This window comes from Typopeltis vanoorti, chromosome 14, assembly GCF_054136105.1.
Source record: "Typopeltis vanoorti isolate ZY-2024b chromosome 14, IOZ_Tvanoo_1.0, whole genome shotgun sequence".
In the NCBI taxonomy this organism is placed as follows: Eukaryota; Metazoa; Arthropoda; class Arachnida; order Uropygi; family Thelyphonidae; genus Typopeltis; species Typopeltis vanoorti.
This window is the reverse complement of record NC_143562.1, coordinates 36571408-36597060: the sequence shown is the minus strand read 5'-3', so window position 1 is coordinate 36597060 and position 25653 is coordinate 36571408. Positions and strand designations below refer to the sequence as shown.

Sequence of the window (25653 nt, the reverse complement as noted above, 5' to 3'; positions counted from 1 at the left end):
CCTAAGCTTCAAGCACTGATTTCATGCAATTCTTTAACAGGGAAAGAATAATCTCTTCACCTTTAGTAGTATATAAAGGTGTAGGTCTCTCCCCCCCCCCTCCACAAAAGGTGATTACAGTTCAAATATCCTTATCAGTGACACGCAAATCAGCCAGGATAAGATATCTGTTTGGATTAACATTTAGCCCTAGCATTTCCTAAAAGTAAATGTCAATCCATAAAACATATCACATCAGCAAGTAAGGAAGCTTCCTTACTCTCCAAAAATCTAGGCTCAAGATTCTACTTTTCATGTAGCCAGCTACTAAATATACAAATTCCAAATCTGCCATCCACCCTTAATACTATCAATCTCTCTCACTCACTGACTCAAATTACCATATTACACAAAATCAGGTCTAACCATTTGCAAATAAAATAAAAATTTGAGCATGTGTTGTGTTTCAAGGTAATTTGGTACTAAGTCCTACTCTTCTGCAAGAATGGAAAAGAGTAGGACTTGACCTCCAGCACAAAAATAAATCTCGTGAAAACAGAACTTTAATGACAATAGCATTTTTTTATTTAATAATAAAAATAACAATTTGACAAATGAACTTATCAAAGTAGAGTTTGGCAAACTGAACATTTATTTTTTCTCAAAATATCAAATTTGTTTTCCATGAAGACTGTACATTGCACTATTTGAGCATTCTTGTCAAAACAAATTCCTGCAGAGAGGACACATACAGTTGTTACTGGTGCTGAACCATTTGTACTATAGAAGAGGAGGAAAAAAATTAGCACATCCAAAACATATATTATTTAATCAACAAAAAAAAGGTGTTTATCCTTTTTACAAAACATGAGTGCAATAAATCTGAGTTAAAACTATGCAGTCTTAATTCTCACTGGCTGTAATAACTTAGAACATTTAAAACCAGATATGAACAGTTAAGGTGTGTAGATATTTAATTCTTTTGTTCATTAGAAAAATGTTTTGAGCACTAGTCTTAAAAAAAAACTTACTGAAATAGAGAGCCAAAAGGCTTCACTTCGGCGATGCAAAATTATTCATATTACGTGAATATTGAATCCAACATTATTTCAAAGCCAAATTGAGAAACTGCAAGACTTTTATGCCGAATATAGATAGAAATTATAAAAGTTTCGGCGGATCCAAGAGTGAGCAAACCTTTGACAGGGGCAACTCGTGGTAAAAGTGGGTTTAAGCTCTGATCACTATTCTTAGTATTTTCCCATAATGTAAAACCTCCTAGGAGATGTATGATGTTATACATTATGGAAGGGGGGGGGGGGTCACTACCCGTCATTGAGTAGGCAGACTCAAAAAATACTCAGGTTGTAGTGATGCAGAGGTTATACTTTACCATATGAATTGCCAAGAAGTGTCACATTACAAAAATTACTGAAATAGAGAGCCAAAAGGCTTCACTTCGGCGATGCAAAATTATTCATATTAAGTAGATATTGAATCCAACATTATTTCAAAGCTGAATAGAGAAACTACAAGCATTTCAGAGAAACAGCTTTGTTGAAAATTACCCTGTTAGGTTCCATGAAAAAAATATGAACTGTTCATTATGCACTTTCTCAAGCAGTTAACTATTGGATCTAGAGCCAACAAAATGATTATTACATATATGGAAACTAGATGAGCAATATAAAATTTAGAAGAAAAAAATATAAGTGAAACCTAACGTGAATATATAATTTTTTTTTTATTGCTTATACCCACGGTGGCCAAACTGTGGCTCTTAAGTTTTATTGCAGCTCAACTAACAAATATTTATAATTTTTCTATCAGACATGGGGCAATCACCTAATAAAGTTTTTCTGAATGATGATAATAATTAAAAATCCAAGGCAAAGCCAAAAAAAGGAAAAAAAAGCGATGTTTGTTTGCCATCCGTAATAAGCTGTATTTTGCTGCTCGATTGGTCAATGTTTTTGAGTGGCTTGATGAAATTTGCTGTTCGGCAATGTAGTTATATTTATATTACCTTGTCAGAAAATTTAAAAAGATACATTACTGAATTTTGTACTTCTTATATTAATAAAAAGGTAATAATTTAAATTCCAAATGATTTTATTTTTAAAATTTTATTATAGAATATTTTGCAGCATGACTCGTGAAAATAAACAGAAGCGGAAGTATATCGACGAACATAGAAATTTTAAGGAAGAATGGGAAGAAGACTATACTGTTATTGAGAAAAATGGTAAAGCTTTTTGCCTCATCTGTAGTTCAACAGTGAGCAATTTCAAAGTAGGGAATTTAAAACATCATCGCAAGTTTTCGTCTCAATATCCAGAAATACGAATTTAAAAGCTTAAATCGCTGAAATCTTCAGTTAATAACCAAATTTACTTCATGACAAAATTTACTGAAGAATCTAAAATTGTAATAGAGGCTAGTTTTAAAATATCAAAGAACATCGCATTTGCAAAACAGCCTTATACCGAAGGGAAATTTATTAAGCAAAACATTCTTGATACAATCGAGTCACTAGACCCTAATAATTCAAAACTTTTAAAGTTAATTACCGACATTCCTACCTCACGACATACAATTGAACGTCGATTTACTATCAAAATTAGAAAATATAAAAGATTGTGTAGCATTTAGTTTTCCGCTTGATGAATCAACTGATATTACAGACCAACCACAAATAACAATTTTTATTCATTTCATTCTTGAGGATGGAGTGATGCAAGAAGAATTATTAGATTTAATAGCATTACAAGATAGTACTCGTGGCGTTGATATTAAGGAAGCTTTTGATGTTGCCTTTAAAAATGTTCCAAAAAGTAAATTAGTAAGTCTGGCTACTGATGGAGCAGCAGCAACAACGGCATGGGTAAGAATGTAGGATTAATTGGACTTTTAAAAAAAGATGAAAGCATTCCTGATTTCATTCCAATTCACTGTATTTTGCAAAACACTTTAATTTTGAACATGTTTTTACACCACTCATAAAAATCGTAAATTTCATTCAGACCAATGCAAAAAACGACTGTCAGTTTCAAAATTTTATTGAACTAATAAATAATTTATTGTTGTACTGCATAGTGAGATGGTTATCTATGTACGATGTATTAAACAAATTTGTAGCTTTATTGGAACCTATTATCGAATTCCTAGATATAAAAAAGTAATCATATCCGCAATTAAAAAAAAAAATGAATGGATCCAGGACTTAATGTTTTTTTACCGATATAATGGAACATTGGGGTGCTTAAGGGTCAAAGCTGTATAACTGAGAGGAGACCTCCACATAGCCTTTAAAGGAATGTGGAGGTCTCCTCTTCTGACCTAATGTCCAATCCTCACCTTCTCATGGTGCACCCAGTTGGGTATCTACCTGGATACTGAACGAACGAGGATGGGCTGGCAATTTGGGATTTAGCCAACCAAATTGTATTCCTATTGGTTAAACCAAAATACAAAATGATGGTACAACATGACAAAATTTCATGCCAGCTGGGGCGTCGCCCGGTTAAACAAGGACCCCGTTGTTTTCGCCAGGGCGAACAGCGAAAAGTCAGCTACTGGAACAAATCTGAAAACACACCCCAACTCAACATCACCAGAGTTAAAAATCGGTACTATCAACATAAGAAGCCTGAATGGCAAAAAAATAGAGCTAGCAGAGGAATTAGGTAAGTACCAGATAGACATAATAGATGTGACTGAAACAAAAAAGACAAAAACTGGCGAGATCTTTCTGAGCAAAAAATTCAAAATGTTATATTCAGGCAATGACAATCAAGGAAAAGGAGTAGCCATAGTATTCAACACAAAATCCGACGTTCATCTTCTTGAATGGCAGGCAGTGTCAAGTAGAGTGATTTGGACAAATATCAGAATGGAGAACTGGACAATGAGACTTATTTGTGCCTATGGTCCCACAGAAGGTTCGACTAAGGTAGAAGTGGAGGAATTTTTTGAGGCTCTAGAGAAAGCTACTGATACAATGAAAAAGGAAAAGTTGGTCTTTGTTGGGGATCTAAATAGCAGAGTAGGAAGTGATTGTCAGATGTACAAAAATGTTTTGGAAAAATTTGGAGAAAAGAACAAAGCTAATAATAATGGCAAATACCTGTTGGATTTCAGCTCAGGACATGGACTGGTTATTACTAACACCATATTCCAACATAAAAATGTGCACAAATTCACATGGAGAGAAGAGGCAAGGAATAAGAAAAATCTCATTGACTATGTTATTGTTGATAGTAATGTTTTCTCCCTGGTGCAGGACACCAGAGTGTACAGAGGATTTGGAATTGGAAGTGATCACTATTTAGAAGGACAAAATTGAATTTCATATTGAAAAGAATGACATGTAAGAAAGATTTAAAGCGAATAAAAGTTGAGCAGCTCTCAGATGTGAACTGTAGACTAAATTACACAAAGATTATTGAAGGAAAAATGAAAGAGTTTGAGAACAGGAACCAAACCTCGGAGATTCAGTGGTAAGCCTTGAAGAAAACCCTGATTGATTCAGCTAGAGAGGCATGTGGTGAAGTTGTCTGCAAGGATAGAACAATTAGAACTCCATGGTGGACACAGGAAGTTAAAGAGGCAGTGAAGGAAAAGAAGAAAGCATATCAAAAGTTCCTGGAAAATAAGTCAGCTTGTACTCTTAGAGAATACAGAGACAAATGTAAGAAAGCTAAACAAAAGTCATGGGAGACTTTGGCAAGAACATAGAAAATAAATATCAAGAAGGTGGCAAAATATTCTGGAGGTTGTTGAAGAAGCTTAGGAATGGAGGAAAGAGTGCTGTAAAAGGAGTTAGAGATGATAAAGGTGAAATGAAAACGGGAAAAAAGATATCTTTGAAGTATGGAGTAATTACTTTGAAAATTTGCTAAATGAAACAAGCAGTGATGAGAGCACAGTGATAAAAAACACTGATCAGGAATACTTGAAGTAGAAAAAGCCATCAAAGGCTTGAAATGTGGAAATGCAGTAGGAGTAGTGATATTCGACCAGAAATGCTGAAGTATGGTGGTATAAAAGTCTTACAGTGGCTGCACTGCATAGTTCAGAATGCCTGGACAGAGGGATGATTTCCCAATGATTGGAGTAGAGCTTTCATAGTACCTATATATAAAAAGGGAAATAAAACTGAATGTGAGAATTACAGAGGTATATCCCTTTTGAGTGTTCCTGGTAAGATCTATGCAAGTATACTTGAGAAACGGTTGAGAAGAATTGTGGAAGAAAAGCTTGGTGAAGAACAAGCTGGATTCAGGTCAAATAGAGGCTGTCAGGATCAGATCTTCACTTTACGACAAATAGTGGAGAAATCATGGGAATATAACAAAGATCTGTTTTAAGTTTTGTCGATTTGGAAAAGGCATATGACAAGGTGCCAAGAGAGAAGCTATTCAATACGCTACAGTTATATGGTGTCCATGGGGCATTATATCAAGCAATACTTAGTCTTTATTTGAGTTGTAAGTCAGCAGTTAAAATAAAAGAAGTACAGGAAGATGGTTTAATGTTAAATCTGGTGTGAGACAAGGATATACATTATTCCCTCTGTTATTCATTATCTATATGGATCACATTATGAAGGAAAGTGGTATTAAACATGATATCAAAATTGGAGATGTTAATGTTATCTCTTTTCTTTATGCAGACGGTGTTATAGTTCGCCCACCGATTAGAGGTCCCTCGACACTTCTGCGCATCTCAGAAAAAGGAGAATCCATTCCGATAATAGGGTAATCAGTCCGTATTGTGGGATGAGTTGTTTATTATTATACGTCAGAAAATTAACTTCTCTTTTATGATCATTGCGGTTAACTATGTTGCTTTTATAACAGTTGGAAAATTTTACCTATAAAGCACGTGATTTCACGTGTTGGCGACCAATTCGGACGTCCTTCAATTCGTCCTTCTTCCCTTCAGCATGAATCGACTATTCTTGGAAAGACGCGAAGCAGGGACCTAGAAATGGTGGGCGAACTATATACTTCTAAATAAATCTGCTACAACTCTGCAAGATTCTCTGACTAAATTGAATAACTGTTGTAATAGATATGGTATGAAAGGTCAGCAATAAAAAGACAAAGACAATGAAAATAGACAGAATCATTGAAAATGTCAACTGCATTGTGAATGGAGAATCTGTGGAACAAATAAAACATTTCAGCTACTTAGGCACGATTTTTAGTGAAGATGGTAAATTAAATATGGAAATAGACAACAGAATCAACAACGCTGGTATGATAGGAAATCAATTGAATAAATTCATATGGAATAAGAGAAAAATTAGTCGGAACACTAAATTAGCTGTATACAAGACAGTGTTCAAAGCAGTTTTAACTTATGGTTCTGGGAGCTGGGTCAGTAAAAGTCTTTGGTCAAGTAAAACGCTTGACCAAAGATTAGAGACTGCAGATATGAGAGTCCTGAGAAAGATTAGAGGCATGAACAGATGGCATCAATGGCAATATCATATTAAAAATGAGGATATTAGGAAAGAACTTGACATTGTCGGCATCCAGGAATACATTAGCAGAGCTAATCTCAAGTGGTATGGTCACTTAAACAGAATGGGTGAGGAACGATTAGCAAAACAAGTGTTCTCTGCCAAGTTGTCAGGAAAACGACCCAAAGGAAGACCAAGATATAGGTGGATTGATATGGTACAAAGTGCCTTAGACGATAGAAATATAAGATCTGATAATGTTGGAGTCTTGACAAGTAATAGACTGATTTGGAGGAAAATTGTAGATAGGAAGTTAGTAATGATGTAAATTTTTCACGTAGTACTATCATATCCTGTACACCCCTTGAGGGTACATGGCAGGAATTGATGATGATAATGGAACATTTACAAAATTTCAATGCATCGCTGCAAGGCAAAGACAAGAATATTTCAGAATTGATTCAGAGCATTTTTAGTTTTAAAAAAAATTACAACTTTTTCAAAAAATATAAGTGAAAAGACATTCAATCACTTTCCACGTTTGAAAAAAGCGACTTCAGGATGTGATATTGTTCCTACAGCCATCAGTAACTATCAAGCAAGATTAAACAACCTATTGGACGATTTTTAAGAACAATTTGTAGACTTACAAGAATTAAAACCATCTGTCGCATTTCTATTAAATCCATTCGAACTTTTTAGGTCTTGAAGGTCTTAAAATGTTACATAAATCAGTAAATTCAATCAATGAATTTTGGAAATGTGTACCTACCATAAAGTACAGCCATTTAAAAAATGCAGCATATTGTTTATTATCAATTTTTGGATTGACGTATGATGTTGAATCACTGTACTCAACGATGTAATTTGTAAAATCCAATTATCATTCTCAATTAAAACCAACATTTGAAAGAATTAATAAGAAGTTCAATTACTAATTACAAACCAAATTATCAAAAATTAATTGCTAACTTAGAAATCCATAAACTTTCTACTAGTAAAGAGTAAATAAAAAAATATGTAATAATAAATATGTTTCAAAAACTTTTTTTTCCTTATTCCTTATAAATGATATTGTATTTATATGTGTACGTATATGACTCACATAGACCTTTGGGATGTGGCTCTTAACAATTTCTGGTAGGTAACTAGGGCTCTTGCTGCAAAAACTGGCCACCCCTGGCATATACTACTGAACATACTATGGTTGTTTTGGAATTATAGTTAAAGCAACTATGAGGCCAGGATTTTGTATATAGATAAGCTGCTGCTGCATTGAGATAATAATTGTTCCAGAATATGAAATCAAAAGAAAAATGTACTTCTCAGAGCAATCAAATAATCCATTATGTGATTCCCACTCAGGAAAGTTTAGCACATCAGTATTTAAGGGTTTTTTTTCTATTTTAAATTAATTATTTTTATTTTTTACATAGTCCAGAAATCCTGCAAGAGACCAAACATGGACATTTTTCGTTAAGCCTCTAATAAGCATGGTGGTCTCACCTAAACACAAATCTCCATGCACACAGGTGGATGATTGAAACCCGTGAATGGTGGGAAGAGCAGATATGTTATCTGCTGGGCCAACCAGTATACAGCAACAATAAATCATTAGGTATGCATTGTGAATTAATGATCTAAACCAGAAGAAACTTACAAAGAAATGTTTATCAAATTTAAAGAGAAAACAGGTCTGTGGAAAGAAGGAGCTGGGGTGTTGTGAACTAATCATAAATGAGAAACTGATATACAAAACAAAAGTTTAATAAAAAAAATTAATTTTTGGTATGTAAATGATAATGGAATTTCATAACTTGCATCACAGAAATCAAAGCATGATATAGCAGATTAGATTAAAAAATGTGCAATAGCAATAATAGAGATACAGTATGTCAATTGCCTTCTGGCACATTAAGGGATTAACTGATACAGTTACAAACTAATTCTTACATTTATACATGTGTACATACACACACACACTGCTGATGTGTGTGTGTGTGTGTATGGGCACCTTACATGTTTTGCATTGTACTTGATGGCAAGAGGCCAAGCTACGTCCGACCGAACTGAGACTTCCACTGTGGGATAATGGTGGGTGTCACATCAGTGGTCTTTCAGTCCGTATATTGCTACCTGTCTTAGTATACTGAAATCCACTATTAGCACCATGAACTTTCCATTTGTAGATGGAAAGATCATGGTGTTACCTCAGCATGAAAACGCTACCTGTGAAGCCAACAACACTCACTGACCAAGATTGACGAGCTCGGTCTCTGAATGTGTGAGCATCCTGCACGTCATCAGCAATGGACCTTGCAGAATTAGAACAAGCCACAATCACCGCCCCCCTCTCCCCAATGAAAAACGAATTTGAACTGGTGTCTTTCACACAGTTCCTGAACTGTTGATGATTGGAAAAGGGTTCTGTGGAGCTACAAAGCATGCTTCCAAATAATGTAATTTTTTCCCATCACAGTGTCATATTTCCCTTATCGACCATTTTTTGAACTAATTATTTTTATTGACAAAATCTCTTCCCCATGATCTGGATAATACCAAGTTTTGAGGATATTCCATCTATTGGTTCTCTCTACAGATTGCTCTGAATAGAGGTACTTTAATTTGAAACACTCTGTATATTCACATCTGGTGTATAAAACTGTAAACTAATACCATATGTAACAACTTTTTAAAAAAATTGGTACCAACAAAAAAGTCATCTGAACAGCCTGTTCTTATTTTATATAGTTGGTTTCAGCAGAAATTACCTTATTTGCAATAAATACAGATATAGAAAACTTATGATTTACTCTTAATTATTCATAGCAGATATAGCTTACCAAACATGGTGCATGGAATCTCTTCTTGCAAGTTCGACAGGAAAGTCGAGGAAGTTGACAAGTTGAACCATGTAATATATAAAAACAGATCATGCATTCTTCAACTCCTTCAAATCTTTTGTCTATATTGCTTTTCCACAGTGCTAATCCATCCAAGATAGAACCATTCTGTAAAAAATAATTTTAGATGCGGATGGGAAATTATATAAACCTCTTCAAGAATATCTGTCTATTTCTAACATTGATACATGCAGAATTTCATCAATAAGTAATGAATGAAATTCATTATTTTGATTAATAATAGTTTCATGAATCAAACTGTAAATTATGTAATACGGAACTCAGGATAATTTTATAGACACTAAATAATGAACAATTAACTCAATAATTCTATTATGCAAGGGCAGTGCAAAACTGATGTGCAAGTATGGACCTATCAGTAACTCTGGATGCTAAAAATCTTGAATTTGGAAAGAGCTCATGTACAGAAATTGATTAACAGAGAATATGGAATGGACACAACATGGAAGGTTATATCCTTTACAGTTGTATAGATGTTCTCAGGATATGGGTTCAAATTATAATCTGATCCCACAGACTATTAGCTTGGATAAAAGGATGGTGCTGACCAACAGATATCAAAAAGTGATATATGTATAAGGAATGCAATTCAGCTAGATTTAAGGTGACCAGTGGTGCACTGTAGGAATAAGTCCTTGGCTCATTGTTATCCAATCTTTACATTAATGACAATGGAAGGATCTGACAGGACATATACAGTTGTTTGCTGAGAAGGATTAGAATGATTTGAATAGGCTGGAATTGTGATGAGCATGTAAAAATGGCTATCAGTTCAATGCTGGCAAAGTTTTGTACTTTGGGAAATGAGATATCCAATGGCATATGCTAAAAGAAGCTGATCAGGCTAGGGATCCTGGAGTTTTAGTAGATAAGAAGTTCAGGGGCCATATAAAAGATTGCAAATGCAACTCCAAGGATAATTGTAATGCTAAAACAAATATGGCGAGGGATAAGTAAATCATTTTAATCTGATTTCTGAGGTGATGCAGCTATGGATGATACTGGGACTGGGGAATGTAGCCTATGAGAGCAGATTGAGAATTTGTAAACTGCATAAAGACCTTCAAAACTTCTGACAGGATCATATAGGTACCATCAGTAGATGGAATTTTTTATTTTATGGAGGATGGGGAGAGGACATCTATGGAAGTTGAGAATGAATGCAGTCAAGAAAGGAGAGAGAACTAGATTTTTTTCTTTGAGTAATACATAATGAGAATGGCTTATCTTTCTAGGAGGCAAGGCAAGTGCAGGTAGATTCAGTGGAATGAATGAAGACAAGAAAAAGTATGACAACTAGTGTGGGTGATATGTGGCTGCCACTAATAAAAATTATAAGAATATATATATAAAGCAGGGGTGCTTAAGGGTCAAAGCTGTATAACTGAGAGGAGACCTCCACATAGCCTTTAAAGGAATGCGGAGAACCGACCAGGGCTTCTGACCTAATGTCCAATCCTCACCTTCTCGTGGTGCACCCTGTTGGGTATCTACTTTGATACTGAACGAACGAGGATGGGCTGGCAATTTGGGATTTAGCCGACCAAATTGTATTCTTATTGGTTAAACCAAAATAAAAAAAATGATGGTACAACATGACAAAATTTCATGCCGGCTGGGGCGTCGCCCGGTTAAACAAGGCCCCCGTTGTTTTCGCCAGGGAACCAGGGCGAACAGCGAAAAGTCAGCTACTGGAACAAATCTGAAAACAAACCCCAATTCAACATCACCAGAGTTAAAGATCGGTACTATCAACGTAAGAAGCCTGAATGGCAAAGAAATGGAGCTAGCTGAGGAATTAGATAAGTACCAGATCGACATAATAGGGGTGACTGAAACAAAAAAGACCAAAACTGGTGAGATCTTTCTGAGCAATAAATACAAAATGTTATATTCAGGCAATGACAATCAAGGAAAAGAAGGAGTAGCCATAGTATTCAACACAAAATACGAGGCTAATCTTCTTGAATGGCAGTCAGTCTCAAGTAGAGTAATGTGGGCAAATATGAGAATTGGGAACTGGACAATGAGACTTATTTGTGCCTATGGTCCCACAGAAGGTTCTACTAAGGTAGAAGTGGAGGAATTTTTTGAGGCTTTAGAAAAAGCAACTGACACAATGAAAAAGGAAAAGTTGGTCCTTGTTGGGGATCTAAATAGTAGAGTAGGAAATGATTGTGAGACATACAAAAATATTTTGGGAAAATTTGGAGAAAAGAGCAAAGCTAATAATAATGGCAAATATCTGTTGGATTTCTGCTCAGGACATGGACTGGTTATTACTAACACCATGTTCCAACATAAAAATGTGCACAAATTCACATGGAGAGAAGAGGCTAGGAATAAGAAAAGTCTCATTGACTATGTTATTGTTGATAGTGATGTTTTCTCCCTGGTGCAGGACACCAGAGTGTACAGAGGATTTGAAATTGGAAGTGATCACTATTTAGTCTTGAGCAGGATAAAATTGAATTTCATATTGAAAAGAATAACATGTAAGAAAGTTTTAAAGCGAATAAAAGTTGAGCAGCTCTCAGATGTGAACTGTAGACTAAAATACAGAAATATTATTGAAAAGAAAATGAAAGAGTTTGAGAACAGGAATCAAACCTTGGAGATTCAGTGGCAAACTCTGAAGGAAACATTGATTGATTCTGCCAGAGAGGCATGTGGTGAGGTTGTGTGCAAGGATAAAAAAATCAGAACTCCCTGGTGGACACAGGAAGTTAAAGAGGCAGTGAAGGAAAAGAAGAAAGCATATCAAAAGTTCCTGGCAAATAAGTCAGCTTTTACTCTTACAGAATACAGAGACAAATGTAAGAAAGCTAAACAGTGTGTAAAACTAGCTAAACAAAAGTCATGGGAGGACTTTGGCAAGAATATAGAAAATAAATATCAAGAAGGTGGCAAAATATTCTGGAGGTTGTTGAAGAAGCTTAGGAATGGAGGAAAGAGTGCTGTAAAAGGAATTAGAGATGATAAAGGTGAAATGAAAACAGGAGAAAAAGATATCCTTGAAGTATGGAGTAATTACTTTGAAAAACTGCTAAATGAAACAAGCAGTGATGACAGCACAGTGATAAAAAACACTGACCAGGCATGCAGTCAGGAATACATATCCATACTTGAAGTAGAAAAAGCCATCAAAGGCTTGAAATGTGGAAAGGCAGCAGGAGTAGATGATATTCGACCAGAAATGCTGAAGTATGGTGGTATAAGAGTCTTACAGTGGCTGCACTGCATAGTTCAGAAAGCCTGGACAGAGGGACGAATTCCCGATGATTGGAGTAGAGCTCTCATAGTACCCATATATAAAAAGGGAAATAAAACTGAATGTGAGAATTACAGAGGTATTTCCCTACTGAGTGTTCCTGGCAAGATCTATGCAAGTATACTTGAGAAACGGTTGAGAAGAATTGTGGAAGAAAAGCTTGGTGAAGAACAAGCTGGATTCAGGCCAAATAGAGGCTGTCAGGATCAGATCTTCACTTTACGACAAATAGTCGAGAAAGCATGGGAATATGACAAAGATCTGTATTTAAGTTTTGTCGATTTGGAAAAGGCATATGACAAGGTGCCAAGAGAGAAGCTATTCAATACGCTGCAGTTATATGGTGTCAATGGGGCATTATATCAAGCAATACTTAGTCTTTATTTGAGTTGTGATTCAGCAGTTAGAATTGAAGGAAGTACAGGAAGGTGGTTTAATGTTAAATCTGGTGTGAGACAAGGATGTACATTATCCCCTCTGTTATTCATTATCTATATGGATCACATTATGAAGGAATGTGGTATTAAACCTGATATCAAAATTGGAGACGTTAATGTCAGCTCTTTGCTTTATGCGGATGATGTTATACTTCTAAATAAATCCGCTACAAGTCTGCAAGATTCTCTGACTAAATTGAATAGCTGTTGTAATAGATATGGTATGAAGGTCAGCAATAAAAAGACAAAGACAATGAAAATAGGCAGAATCATTGAAAATGTCAACTGTGTTGTGAATGGAGAACCTGTGGAACAAGTAAAACATTTCAGCTACTTAGGCACAATTTTTACTGAAGATGGTAAACTAAATATAGAAATAGACAACAGAATCAGCAAAGCTGGTGTCGTGGGAAGTCAATTGAATAAATTCATATGGAATAAGAAAGAAATTAGTCGGAACACTAAATTAGCTGTATACAAGACTGTGTTCAAACCAATTTTAACTTATGGATCTGAGAGCTGGGTCAGAAGTAAAACACTTGACCAAAGACTAGAGACCGCAGATATGAGAGTCCTGAGAAAGATTAGAGGTGTGAACAGATGGCATCAATGGCAATATCATATTAAAAATGAGGATATTAGGAAAGAACTTGACATTGTCAGCATCCAGGAATGCGTTAGCAGAGCTAATCTCAGATGGTATGGTCACTTAAATAGAATGGGAGAGGAAAGATTAGCAAAACAAGTGTTCTCTGCCAGGTTGGCAGGAAAACGACCCAGAGGAAGACCAAGATATAGGTGGATTGATACGGTACAAAGTGCCTTAGACGATAGAAATATAAGATCTGATAATGTTGGAGTCTTGACAAGTAACAGACTGATTTGGAGGAAAATTATAGATAGGAAGTTAGTAATGATGTAATTTTTTCATGTAGTACTGTCATATCCTGTACACCCCTTGAGGGTACATGGCAGGAATTTGATGATGATGATGATGATGATGATATATAAAGCAAGCTTTATTAATGCTATACCACTCATTAATAGTAAAAAATATTAAGTTATATTTAATTTCTGTACCTCAATTAGTAATAATACCCTTTTGGGTGGAAAGACCTGAGTTTGAATCTCATACAGCACATGAAGAATCTTTGTGGGTCCTGTGCAGAGCTGGATAGTTTCTCTAGTAATCCCCCCCCCCCCCCCCCCCGCCCCCATACTTATGCATATTCAGCTGTTTTTCTGAGAAATTTCACCTCTGCTTATTTGAATCCATTTTCATTATACTTTTTATTGTCCAGGTTTCACTTCCATATAATAAAGTTAGTTTAGACAGGATGCTATATAGTCTGATTCTGGTGTGTTTGTCTACCAGGGATGGCTTAAATATATTATTTATTGTACTATTTAATAAAATTAATGTTTTAATGGCTATATCTTTTCACTTTCATATAAGTCACATCCGAGGTATTTGAAATTATTTACTTGTTCTAATATTTTATTATCAATCACTATTTTATTTCTTATTTGGTTTGTTCCTTTGAAAGCCATTATTTTCGTCTTTACTTTTGATATTTTCAATATTCTATTATTCTTGAAATTTCATTTAATGATTTTATTGATCTCTGTAGATTACATCTTCTGATGTTGCTAGTAATTTGTCATCTGCAAATAATAATAATAGATCTTTATTTAGAATTTTATTTGTATACTAAATGGGTTATGCAGTTTCCAGATTGTTATAATTTTTTTTTATATATATAAATATATTATAAAGCACAGGCAATAGGATACATTCTTGCCATACTCCTCTTGATATCTTTCCATTCTAATATTTGTTTTCTAATTTGACTGCTGTTTTATTTCCTGTGTATATTTCTTGAATAAACTGTAAGAGCTGGTTTGGTATATTTAGATCAGTTAATATTTTAAATAATTTTTGTCTATTCATTTTATCAAAGGCTTTTTCATAATCAGTAATGACCACATGTGTTTCTTTTTAAAATTCTCTTCTCTTTTCGATTAATGATTTTAGAGTAAAAATTGAGTCTATGGCTTAGATATATCCTTTTCTCTGTTTATGTTTTTTCTTTACTTCTTGTTTTGCAATTGCACTGTTTCTTTTGTATTCTATTTCTACTTCTATTGTCTTGGAATTTAGCCATTTTGTTTTTAGCCAATTTTTTTAAATTATTTTTTTCTATTCCTTTGTTCCTGTTTTGTAGTCCTCTTTTTCTATTCCATTTACTCTTTATTCCTAAGCTTTCTGTTGCTGCTTTTGTCAGAATTTGTTTCAGATTTTCTCAGTCCTCTTCTATGTCATCTGATTCAGGTATGGTTTCTGTTTTTAAATCGGTGCATTTCTGATACTGTCATAGCATGGGAATCTTGTAATGAAGAAATTTATTTTTTTAACTCGTTTCCAATTTATTTATTTTTAGCCATTTTGATTTTAACTGAATTTTTGCCAATACCATAGATCAGAGTTTAATTTAAAGCCTCAATATGCTCTTACATCTAGGTTTACTGGGCAAATTTAAAATTTGCAATAATGTAGTCAATAACTGACTTGCATCCTCTGGCTGACCACGTATGTTTATGTATTTATGTTTAAATACAGAGTTCATCATTCTCATATTATCATAAATGACAAAATCTTGTAGTTTGGATCCATTTTCATTACATAAATCTTCACCAAATCTCCCTATGCTTATTTTGTATTTCCTGTTTCCTATTCAGGCATTTAAATCCCCTGCTAGTAGTAAATAGTCTGTTTTATTTGCTTTATCTATGACTTTCTGCAGTTCTTTGCAAAAGGTTTTACTCTCTTCTTCTCCCCCCCCCCCCCCTTTTCTGGCACATATGCCCAGATAATTTTTATGTGACCTCTTAATGTTCTGAGTCTAATTTCTATTAGTCTTTCAGTCCAGTAGTTATAGTATACAAGATTGTTCTTCATGGATTTGTGCATCCATTATACCTGCCTTTCTTATTTTTTTTTTACTCCACTATATATTTGTATATAGTTATTTGTTTCTTTGGAACCTTTTATTGCTTTTTCTTTGTTTCTATTACTATATACATCTTTATATTGGCTTGGTTTAGTTGTTCATTCCTCTTCTTTGTGTGAAATGCTCCTGTGATTTTCATTATATGTTCTTTCTTCCAGTTTTGTTTACCTTTTCCTGAATCATGGTTGTTTCCCTGATAGCCCCTCTGGCTTTTCTTTGGCTGAGACTTGAAACTATAGCAAATTTCCTTAGGACATGTTACTAGCCTTTCACTGGCTAATTCCAATGGTAGGATTGCTAGGACAGGCAATTCTAACTGCAATTCTCTGTAAAGGTTATACTGCCCATATCCCTTCTCCAGTGTGTTTGTACTTTTCGAACAGGTGGGTTTGGCATTTGAGTGGGAGAGGCTATATATTGCACTTTTCATCCCTACATAAACATGTTAAAGTGCTAATGATGAAACAATATTAGCAGGTGATCATTTTCTTAGCTAAGCAAGTCAAGAAGCTAGTAAACAATATAGACTTAATAATGTAATATTATACTATCCTATGTAATACTATCCTGCAATAGTACTACATAGTATAGTAGGATTTTTGGTAATGAGTTTCAATATCTATCACTTATAAGTATACTGAATTAACTTTCTTGAAATGCATGAAAATTTCTTGAAATGCATAAATAATAAATTAAGGATTAAAGAATTTATTATGTAGATCAGAAACCTGGAATCTTTCTACAACAGTCTTATCACTCTTTTTTTTTTTTTTTTTTTTTGCTAAAGCAAATCTGAAAAGCAGCTGACCAAATAATATACAATGATTTATACTTCTCTCGCCTAAAAACAAAAGTTAGATGCAAAGCTTGAACTGTTTCTTTTCCCTCAGATTTGTAGTAGCGATAATCTACTGTAGTGAGTTATTCAAAATATATTTGACAAAATTTATTCATAAATGATATTAAAATAACATTAAGAATAAAAATCTACCTGATGTGTAAGAAAGGTAGTAAGCTGTAGCATCCATTTTCGCCACTGGGCATTGCCTACTCCTACTCTCCTTCGGCTATCAACAGTAACCGGTCCCAAAGGATGGTTGGAAGGAAGTTGTACTGAAAGTTCAGTGGCAACATCATCAATGGTGTATGTTGCAACAACTTCTCTGGCTGTGGGTCGAGCCTTTATCTAGAGAGAAAAATTCTATAATACTCCAATTTTTTAAAGAGAAGTTTGTTAAAGATATTATCATTATCGCTATACCATATGTGATGAAGCAGATAAATATTTCCTTATACAACAGATCTAATTTAAACAATTTCCAAGCTAGCTAATTTTCAAGCTTTTTTTTTTTTTTTTTTTGCTGGTATTGATAGGATCTCCATAGATTCATTTTATAAAATTCCATAATTAGAACAAATTAACAGGCAGTTTTCATCATATTGGAAGAGCATAATGCTTTTATAACGAGTGAAACTAACTAACTTAGAACTCAATAAACATAGCCAGAGTGAGTGGGGGGAAAAAAAAAATTGATGAGGTCTATAAATTGATGATAGCAGACAAAATCTTGTGCCCTCATCGCAATATTTATAACTTAAATTCTTCTCATGACGTTGGTTCAGTCAATTTTACAAATACGTTTTCCTAAAACACAGTGAGCAATAATTTCTTTAATCTACAATACACTTAATTCTTTCTACTCTACCCAAATTCTGTCAATGTTCTCATCTCAAATGATACATGCAAATAGTTTTTTTTTTTTTTTTAATGAAAATCTTCAACTCTCTACTCAGTTAAAAAATTATATCATTCTTAGCATTTATGCAATCAGCATAAAATGCATTTATTTATCTTTTAATCTTATTTTGCTCTTTCTTATCTTTTGATCTTATTTATATTATTCCATTTTTCCATGTCTGCACTTTAAATTTTCTTTAATACATCACTTGATTATTCAAGAATAATACTGCAAGGTGCTCACACTGTACTTCAATATTTTATAAACTTTAAATACATGGTTATAATTTAAAGTCTTATTTTGAATGCTTTTGAAATAAAATGTTTTTATAAGTAATAATAATAAATAAATCCTATTATTATTACACCTTCTGTACAAAAAGAAACCGAACTTTTGATAGAAAATAAAACATAGGCCAATTATAATTATTCAAATAATTTATTTCAATCAATATACTCTCCCTCAGCTTCGATACAGCATTTGGCGCAGTTAATTAATTAAATTGTTTTACTATTATTATTACCTGCTATTACTTATAAGGAAATTTTATTTCAAAGCATTCAAAATAAGACTTTAAATTACAACCATGTATTTAAAGTTTATAAATCGGGATACTGTTGAGGGTCGTGGTTACTGCCGCTTGAATGTTTTTAATAGTGTTGTATTGCTTTCCTTTCATCGGCAAATAAAGTCGGGGGAAGAGAAAGAAGTTCACAGGGTGCTAAATCAGGTGAATACGGCATGTGATCCAACACACAAACTTGGTTTTTGCTCAAAAACTGTCTCACAATGTTCTAATGATGAGATAGTGCATTATCGTGTAAAAGTGACCAGCTGCCTGCATCACGATATTCATGCCGTACACACGACGAATTCTCACTATCAATCGCTTCAAAACTTCGAGATAAAACTCACCATTGACTGTTTGGCCAGGCAGAACGAATTCTTTGTGGATAATGCTCTTGGAATCATAGAAACAAATCAGCATTGTCTTTACTTTTGACTTCTCCAAGTGACTTTTTTTCGGATGCTCCTCTTCTGGTGGTCTACACTCAGCACTCTGGCGCTTTGTTTCGGGCTCATACTCAAAACACCACGTTTCGTCACCAGTAATGATCATTTCAAGGAAGTTTGAGTCCTTATGAGCGGTTTTAATGAGATCCTTGCAGTGTTCAATTCGATACATTTTTTGGGTGTCTGTCAACTTGTGGGGAACAAATCATGAATTCAATTTACGAAGGCCCAAACTCTCTGTCAAATGTTGTGCACAGTTGATTTTTGAATTCCCGATTCATCTTCAATCAATCTCAGGGACGATTTCAGGTTTTCTTTGATGAAATCATGCACTTTTTGGATGTTACCTTTGCTCATTCTAGTTTTTGGATGGCCCGGCTTTTCGTCATCCTCAAGCGTCTTGCGACCACTTTGAAATCGCTTAAACCACTCGTAAAGTTGAGTACCGGATTCATCACTGTATGCTTTTTGAAGCATTTGATGCGTTTCGGTAAAACTTTTACCAAGTTTAACACAAATGTCAATTGCAGCTCTCCATTTGAAACTGAGGTCATTTTCCCAATGTTTGTCAAAACACACTGTCACTCTTGGCACTATAACTAGGCTTCTAATGAAACAAATGTCAAACAGTTGACACAACACTAATGAAGATTGCTGCTTTCGACAACAAAAAAAAAAAGATACAACAGGTGGTACCACTAGTTTCTTCTATTTTTGAAAAGTTCGTTTCTTTTTGGACAGAGGGTGTATTATCATCTAATGGCAATCCATTCCAATCACTCACTACTCTGTGAGAGAAAAATCTAGATCTCTTCCCCCCTTCTTGGCGGCATTCATTCTCAACTTCCAAGGATGACCTCTTGTCCTTTCCCCACTCTTCATAAAATGAAAAATTCCATAAACTGAAATCCTTTCAGAAGTTTGTAAGTCTCAATCATATCACCTGTCTTTCTCCTGTTTGCTAGTGAATGTCTGCAGTCTACAAATTTTCAATCTGTCTGCATAATCAGTATTCCACATCCTGATATCATTTTTAACCTCCTTTGCACACTCTCTCTCAAAATATCAAGACAAAGGTAAAGAGGCAAAATGACATCCTTATCTTTACATTTCAAAGTTCGTTTCAGCATTGCAATTATCTTTGAGTTGTATTTGCAATCTTTGCTACATGGCCCTTGAACTTCAACTTCCTATCTACTAACACTCCAAGATCTCATGATCAGTTTCTTCTAGCATAATCCCACCAATATAATACGACATTGGATATCTAATCATGCCAGAGTGCACGACTTTACATTTAACGACATTGAACTGACATCCATTTTTCCATGACCACAATTCCAGCCTATTCTAATCATTCTGCAAGTACTACATTTCAGCTGTATTCCTAATTACCCTACCTATCTTTGCATCATCAGCAAATATCTGTATGCCACTTGTCAAATCCTTCCCAATACCGTTAACGTACAGATTGAATAGCAGTGGACCAAGCACTGATCCTTGTGGTACACCATTGGTTATTTATTTATTTATTAATCTTTGTACTGGTTATGGGCAGTACTACCCTTACATCATGTCCAGAATTAATATAGGCCTAAGCCTTTACAAGTGTTTTACCCTATGCTGTTCTAGTTATCATTGTAGTCATTCTCTGGTGGCAATGCCGTGCCACCAGTGTGTCCTGTAGGGCCCTCAAGGAAAGAAATTTAATATCCTTCTACATAAGCCTAAGCTGTTTTAAGTCCTTACAGCTATCTGTGCTCCGTACGCCATGTAAAGAGATGGTGGTGCTGGTAAACCTTAGAGTTGCCCCATGCTCCTCCTGTATCTTACTAACTAGATCTTGGTTATTCTTGTAATAGTTTACCTTATTATTATGGCTATAGGCTAGTGGGCACCCTGTTTCCACCACCTGGGCATCAACTACCCAAACATTACCATCTCTTTTAACACTAAGTCTGGCTTATGCAAACCCGCGGAGGTCCTATAATGTGGTTCCACTGCAGTCTCCCAACCTTTGTTGTTAAAATGGTTGTTCAGAATGGAGACCACGGCATCATGCCTCCACACGCAGACCCCATGGGTGCAGAAGTAACACTGGGCTTGTCAACAATGAGACAATGTCTCACTGTACTGGCAGCCAGCCCTACAGTTTGAGTCGTCACTACCCCATCGAGCTGTGCGGGCTCGAGTGGGGAGGGCATTGATCCTCGTCCTGATAAGGTCAATATACTCGAACCCAGGGAGGAGTCATCCCTTACCCAATCATGCTGGGGAGGCACCAGATATGACTCTTTAAAAGGAGCACCATCTACAGAACAGTGCAGCAGAGATGCCCATCTCTTGTGTTCTGTGGGTGCTGAATCAATTAAGGTACCTTGATAATGGGATCAGCCTTTAGCCCACCTGAAGTCTTCTTGTATTAATGGGCTATAGAAAGCCTTTCTGCAGATAGGGGAAGAAAATAGTTCTAACTTCGCGATTCTGGACAGCTGCAGGCATGGGATCAGCCATCTAAGTGATGGAACCCTGAGACTGCCGTCCTTCACCCTCGCATGGAAATAAGCAGTAGGGATGTCAGGAGGCAGTCAGAGCCATGATCTCACAGCTGAATGGATAGCCCTGTCCATTCAGGACAGCACCGAGATATATGTCCTACCAAGCACCAACTTGTGGTAAAAGCAAGGTATGAGATAGTGGCAAAGGAGAAACAGTCTTTGCTAGGGCTTGAGAGGAGCTTTCCTCAAAGAAACGATCCCAGCTTCTAGGATAGAATGGACAGAAGACCTTCCTTTTGGGGTGAACATGATACCGAGGTATCTCCACTCTTCCAGGATGGTTAAAGCATATAACGGCCTCCCGTGCAGGGAAAACTCTATACTCTAGACCAGTGGTTCTTAACCGGTGTTCCCTGGAACACTCGTGTTCTGCGAACTGGTTACAAGTGCTCCGTGGGTGAAAGATGTCACATAACACTTTAATACGAAGCAGGCCAATCTTGCTTCAAAAACTAAAGATTATTTCAAGAGATTGTTGCATATGCAAGTTAAAGAAGTAAAATATCTGATTAGGCACAACTTGCATCATATAAGGTAGCTGAATTAATTGCTGTAAAATTAAAACCACTTACTATATCAGAGTCTCTTATTTTATCAGCATGTTGTGAAATAGTAGACATGTTTGTCGACAAAGCAAAAAAGGAAATTATGAAAATTCGTCATTCGGACGATACAATAAAAAATAAAATTAAAAATATGTCAAATGATATTGAGAAAACAGTTACCAATAAATTTTCCAAACAACATTTTACTTTGCAAATTGACAAGTCCGCTGACATAGCAGTAAAGCTAATTAACTAGGATTCATTTGTTTCATTAATGAAAACGAAATAGTGAATCAATTTCTATGCTGCAGAGAACTTACCAAACATACAACAGGACAAGATATTTTTGACACTATTGCGTCATATTTAGAAAATTTCATGGGAGCTGTGTGTAGGAAATTGTACGGATGGTGCTCCATCAATGGTAGACTCTATTAAAGGATTTGTTACCCTTGCAAAGAAAATAAACCCAAACATATCTACGCACTGTTTTTTTTTTTTTTTTTTTGTACAGAGAATCCCTAGTTTCAAAAATATTACCGACAACATTAAAACCTGTACTAGTCCAAGTTGTAAATATGGTAAATTATATCAAGTCAAGACCTTTAAAAGCACGCTTTAAAAAAAAATAATAAAAAAAAATAAAAGAATTGCATGTCTATAGAAGCCAAGTACGAATCTTTGCTTTTGCACGCTGAAATAAGATGATTAAGAATGATTTATTTATCTTTTTTTTTTTCCCTCAAAATGAAGATACAGATGCTTTTGTAAAATGTCTTCAAAATGATATTTGGTGTGCTAAAATGACATACTTAATCGATATTTTTAATTACTTAAATAGTATTAATACAAGTATCCAAAGGAAAAATGAAGATATTTTGACATCCACTGACAAATTGTCAGCTTTTCAGAAAAAAAGTCTCTCTTTGGAAAAACTGCATATCAGAAAACAATACAGGAAAAAAAAATATGCTCCATAATAAAAATGTCGAGGGAATTATTTTCATTATAACAGAACATTTAACAATATTGGAAGAAAATATTTCAAGTTACTTTTGTTAAATTGTGAATGAAGATATTTTATGTTTTAATACTTCATTCACATTTAACATAATCCACCATTGCAGGCATAGACATCTGTGGCTAATTGGTTCAAAAGATATATTTCGGTGATTACACCACATTTTTTATTATTCAGTTATACAAAATACTGTAATAATAGTTCCCGACAATTTTCATAAATCGTAGGATTTACATCTTCAGGGGGGTAAATAGTATAACTTAAAGTTTAAACAAGAGAATTAATAAATACAAATCATAACCGTCTGGCTATTGATAAACTCAAATAACAGAATGCAGATATCTACATTGTTAGATATCTGATATATATATATCAGAAAAAAAAAAAAAATCAGCTAACGCCTGTTTATTCCCATATACGGGAGTAGGCGAGGCCATTTAGCCCTATCTAACTTTTGGAGACTGAGTGGGCAGTTCAATCTCCACTGGTACCCAATCAGAGACAGATGGCCCAAGGCTATCACTAATTAAGCGGTACGCAGTGAAGAGAGACGGCTCAAATGTGCCGCCATCTCGTGGTCCCTAACACAATATATTTTAATGTCTGAAATAATGTGGGTTCTACGGTCGATTTTCTTGAGTTTACAGGACGAAAAACCCGAGTTTCCGGGAGGAAAAACCTGCTTGCCCGTGCCAGAGATCGACTAACTCGGGAACCGGTCGAAAAAAGGCTTAGAAAAATTTCCTCTAGTCGCCGACTAGACTCGAAACCAAGTCTTCCTTCGTGCGGCCAAGCGCGGCGGTGTGCAAACGCCACATCCGCTGAGCTACACAGGCTCACTATATATATATATATATATATATATATATATCTGCATTCTGTTATTAATAAATTATAATTAATAAATATATATATATCTGCATTCTGTTATTAATAAATTATAATTAATAAATACAAATCGTAACTGTCTGGCTATTCATAAACTCAAATAATAGAATGCAGATATCTATATATATATACAGGGTGTTCGGGATAAATTTGACAGTTTCGTAAGGAAAAAGAAAATCTTCTTTGTATCTATTAAATTTAATGAATTGACAAAAAAACATTACAGGCAGAGTTAATTACAATACTATCAACAAGATTTACTCAAAATAACCACCATTAGCATCGATCACAGCTTCAATTCTGCTTCGGAACCTCGAACAAGCTGATGCTACAGTCTCCCTGGGAAGGGCCGCAAAAACTGTTTTAATTTTATCCATTAACTGGGCTTTTGTATTACTGGAAGTGCGATTGGTGTCTTTTTCAACTGCGCCCCATACAAAATAATCCATGGGGTTAAGGTCTGGGGAGTTTGGAGGCCAAACATTTGGACTGGTGAAGTCGTAGAAATTTTCAGACAACCATTTTTGACTTTTCCCAGAGGTGTGGCAAGGGGCCGAATCCTGCTGCCATACATACGGCCTACCATTGGCTACCCTTGTTATCCAGGGCTTGACTACAGTTAGCAACTCCACGAACAAAGCCCGAATTCCAATGCCAGGGTTCTTCAACACCTGTTCCTGCAGATTTGCGAGGAATTCTGCTGTACGAACGCAATCAGATCGTCTGCTAGGGATCTTTCTTCTTGCTACATCCTCGTAGTCACCATTGCAAGTCTCTAGTTCATGCCTGATTGTTTTTACTGTATTCAGGGAGCATTGGGCAGCAGTCGTAATATCCTTATTTTGATGGCGGGCACGAATCATCATGATACAAGTTATTCTCTTCCATGATTCAGGTGGGTTCCAGCTATCCATCCTTTCTGACATCTTGTATATGAATGAAGAAGGGTCCAAACTTTTAAATGAAGAGAAGTGTGTGTTAATACATGTAACTTACGGAAAAATATAATTAATTATAAATATGTCAAATTTATCCCGAACACCCTGTATATATATATATATATATATATATAGATATCTGCATTCTGTTATTTGAGTTTATGAATAGCCAGACGGTTATGATTTGTATTTATTAATTCTCTTGTTTAAACTTTAAATTATACTATTTACCCCCTGAAGATGTAAATCCTACGATTTACGAAACTTGTCAGGAACTATTATTTCAGTATTTTGTATAACTGAATAATAAAAAATGTGGTGTAATCACCGAAATATATCTTTTATAATCCACCATGTCATAAGCAAGACTTGTAAATATTATTTGTTGTTAGCTCTTGCTTGTAATATATTATTCATATAAATGCTCTGAGTTTTGTTTGTTATTAATTAATTATTTAATCTTAGAATATGTAATAATAATGAAAGACTCTATAAATATGTCATTCATTTTATTTAGTTTATTCTGTAAAATTTATTAAACTGTGTATATGTAAATTTAAATGTATATTATATGAATTGTGATATATCTTTTTTATTTCTGTATGTAAGAGTGATTTTATGTAATTCTTCTGATTGGATTTGATTGGCTGCTGAAGGAGAAACGGAGTTTATTTTAGTTAGCTCGTGCTGAGAACGTGAGCTACTGTGTATAAACAGAGAAGCCAGTGGATATAAGCTGAACTGGTTAGAACCGGATTTTGGCGGGAAGAAGGAACGTAGTTGATTGGAAAATGAAAGTAAGTAGGAGAGAAAAGCTTTAGAGACAGCAGAGACTGGTTGTGTGTAACAGAAGGGGGAG

General features: G+C 35.0%; 1 protein-coding gene across 1 annotated transcript in view; it reads right to left on the bottom strand.

Moving 5' to 3' along the window:
• Nucleotides 1-541: 541 nt before the first annotated feature.
• Nucleotides 542-25653, bottom strand: part of Ltn1 (E3 ubiquitin-protein ligase listerin) — a 359867-nt gene continuing 334755 nt past the window's right edge. The window contains exons 29-31 of the mRNA XM_090403432.1: nt 17083-17277; nt 9292-9459; nt 542-759 (exon numbers count right to left, since the gene is read on the bottom strand). Coding sequence (XP_090259558.1) covers nt 700-759; nt 9292-9459; nt 17083-17277 — 423 coding nt within the window. The 3' untranslated portion in view covers nt 542-699. The remainder of the gene's footprint in view (nt 760-9291; nt 9460-17082; nt 17278-25653) is intronic.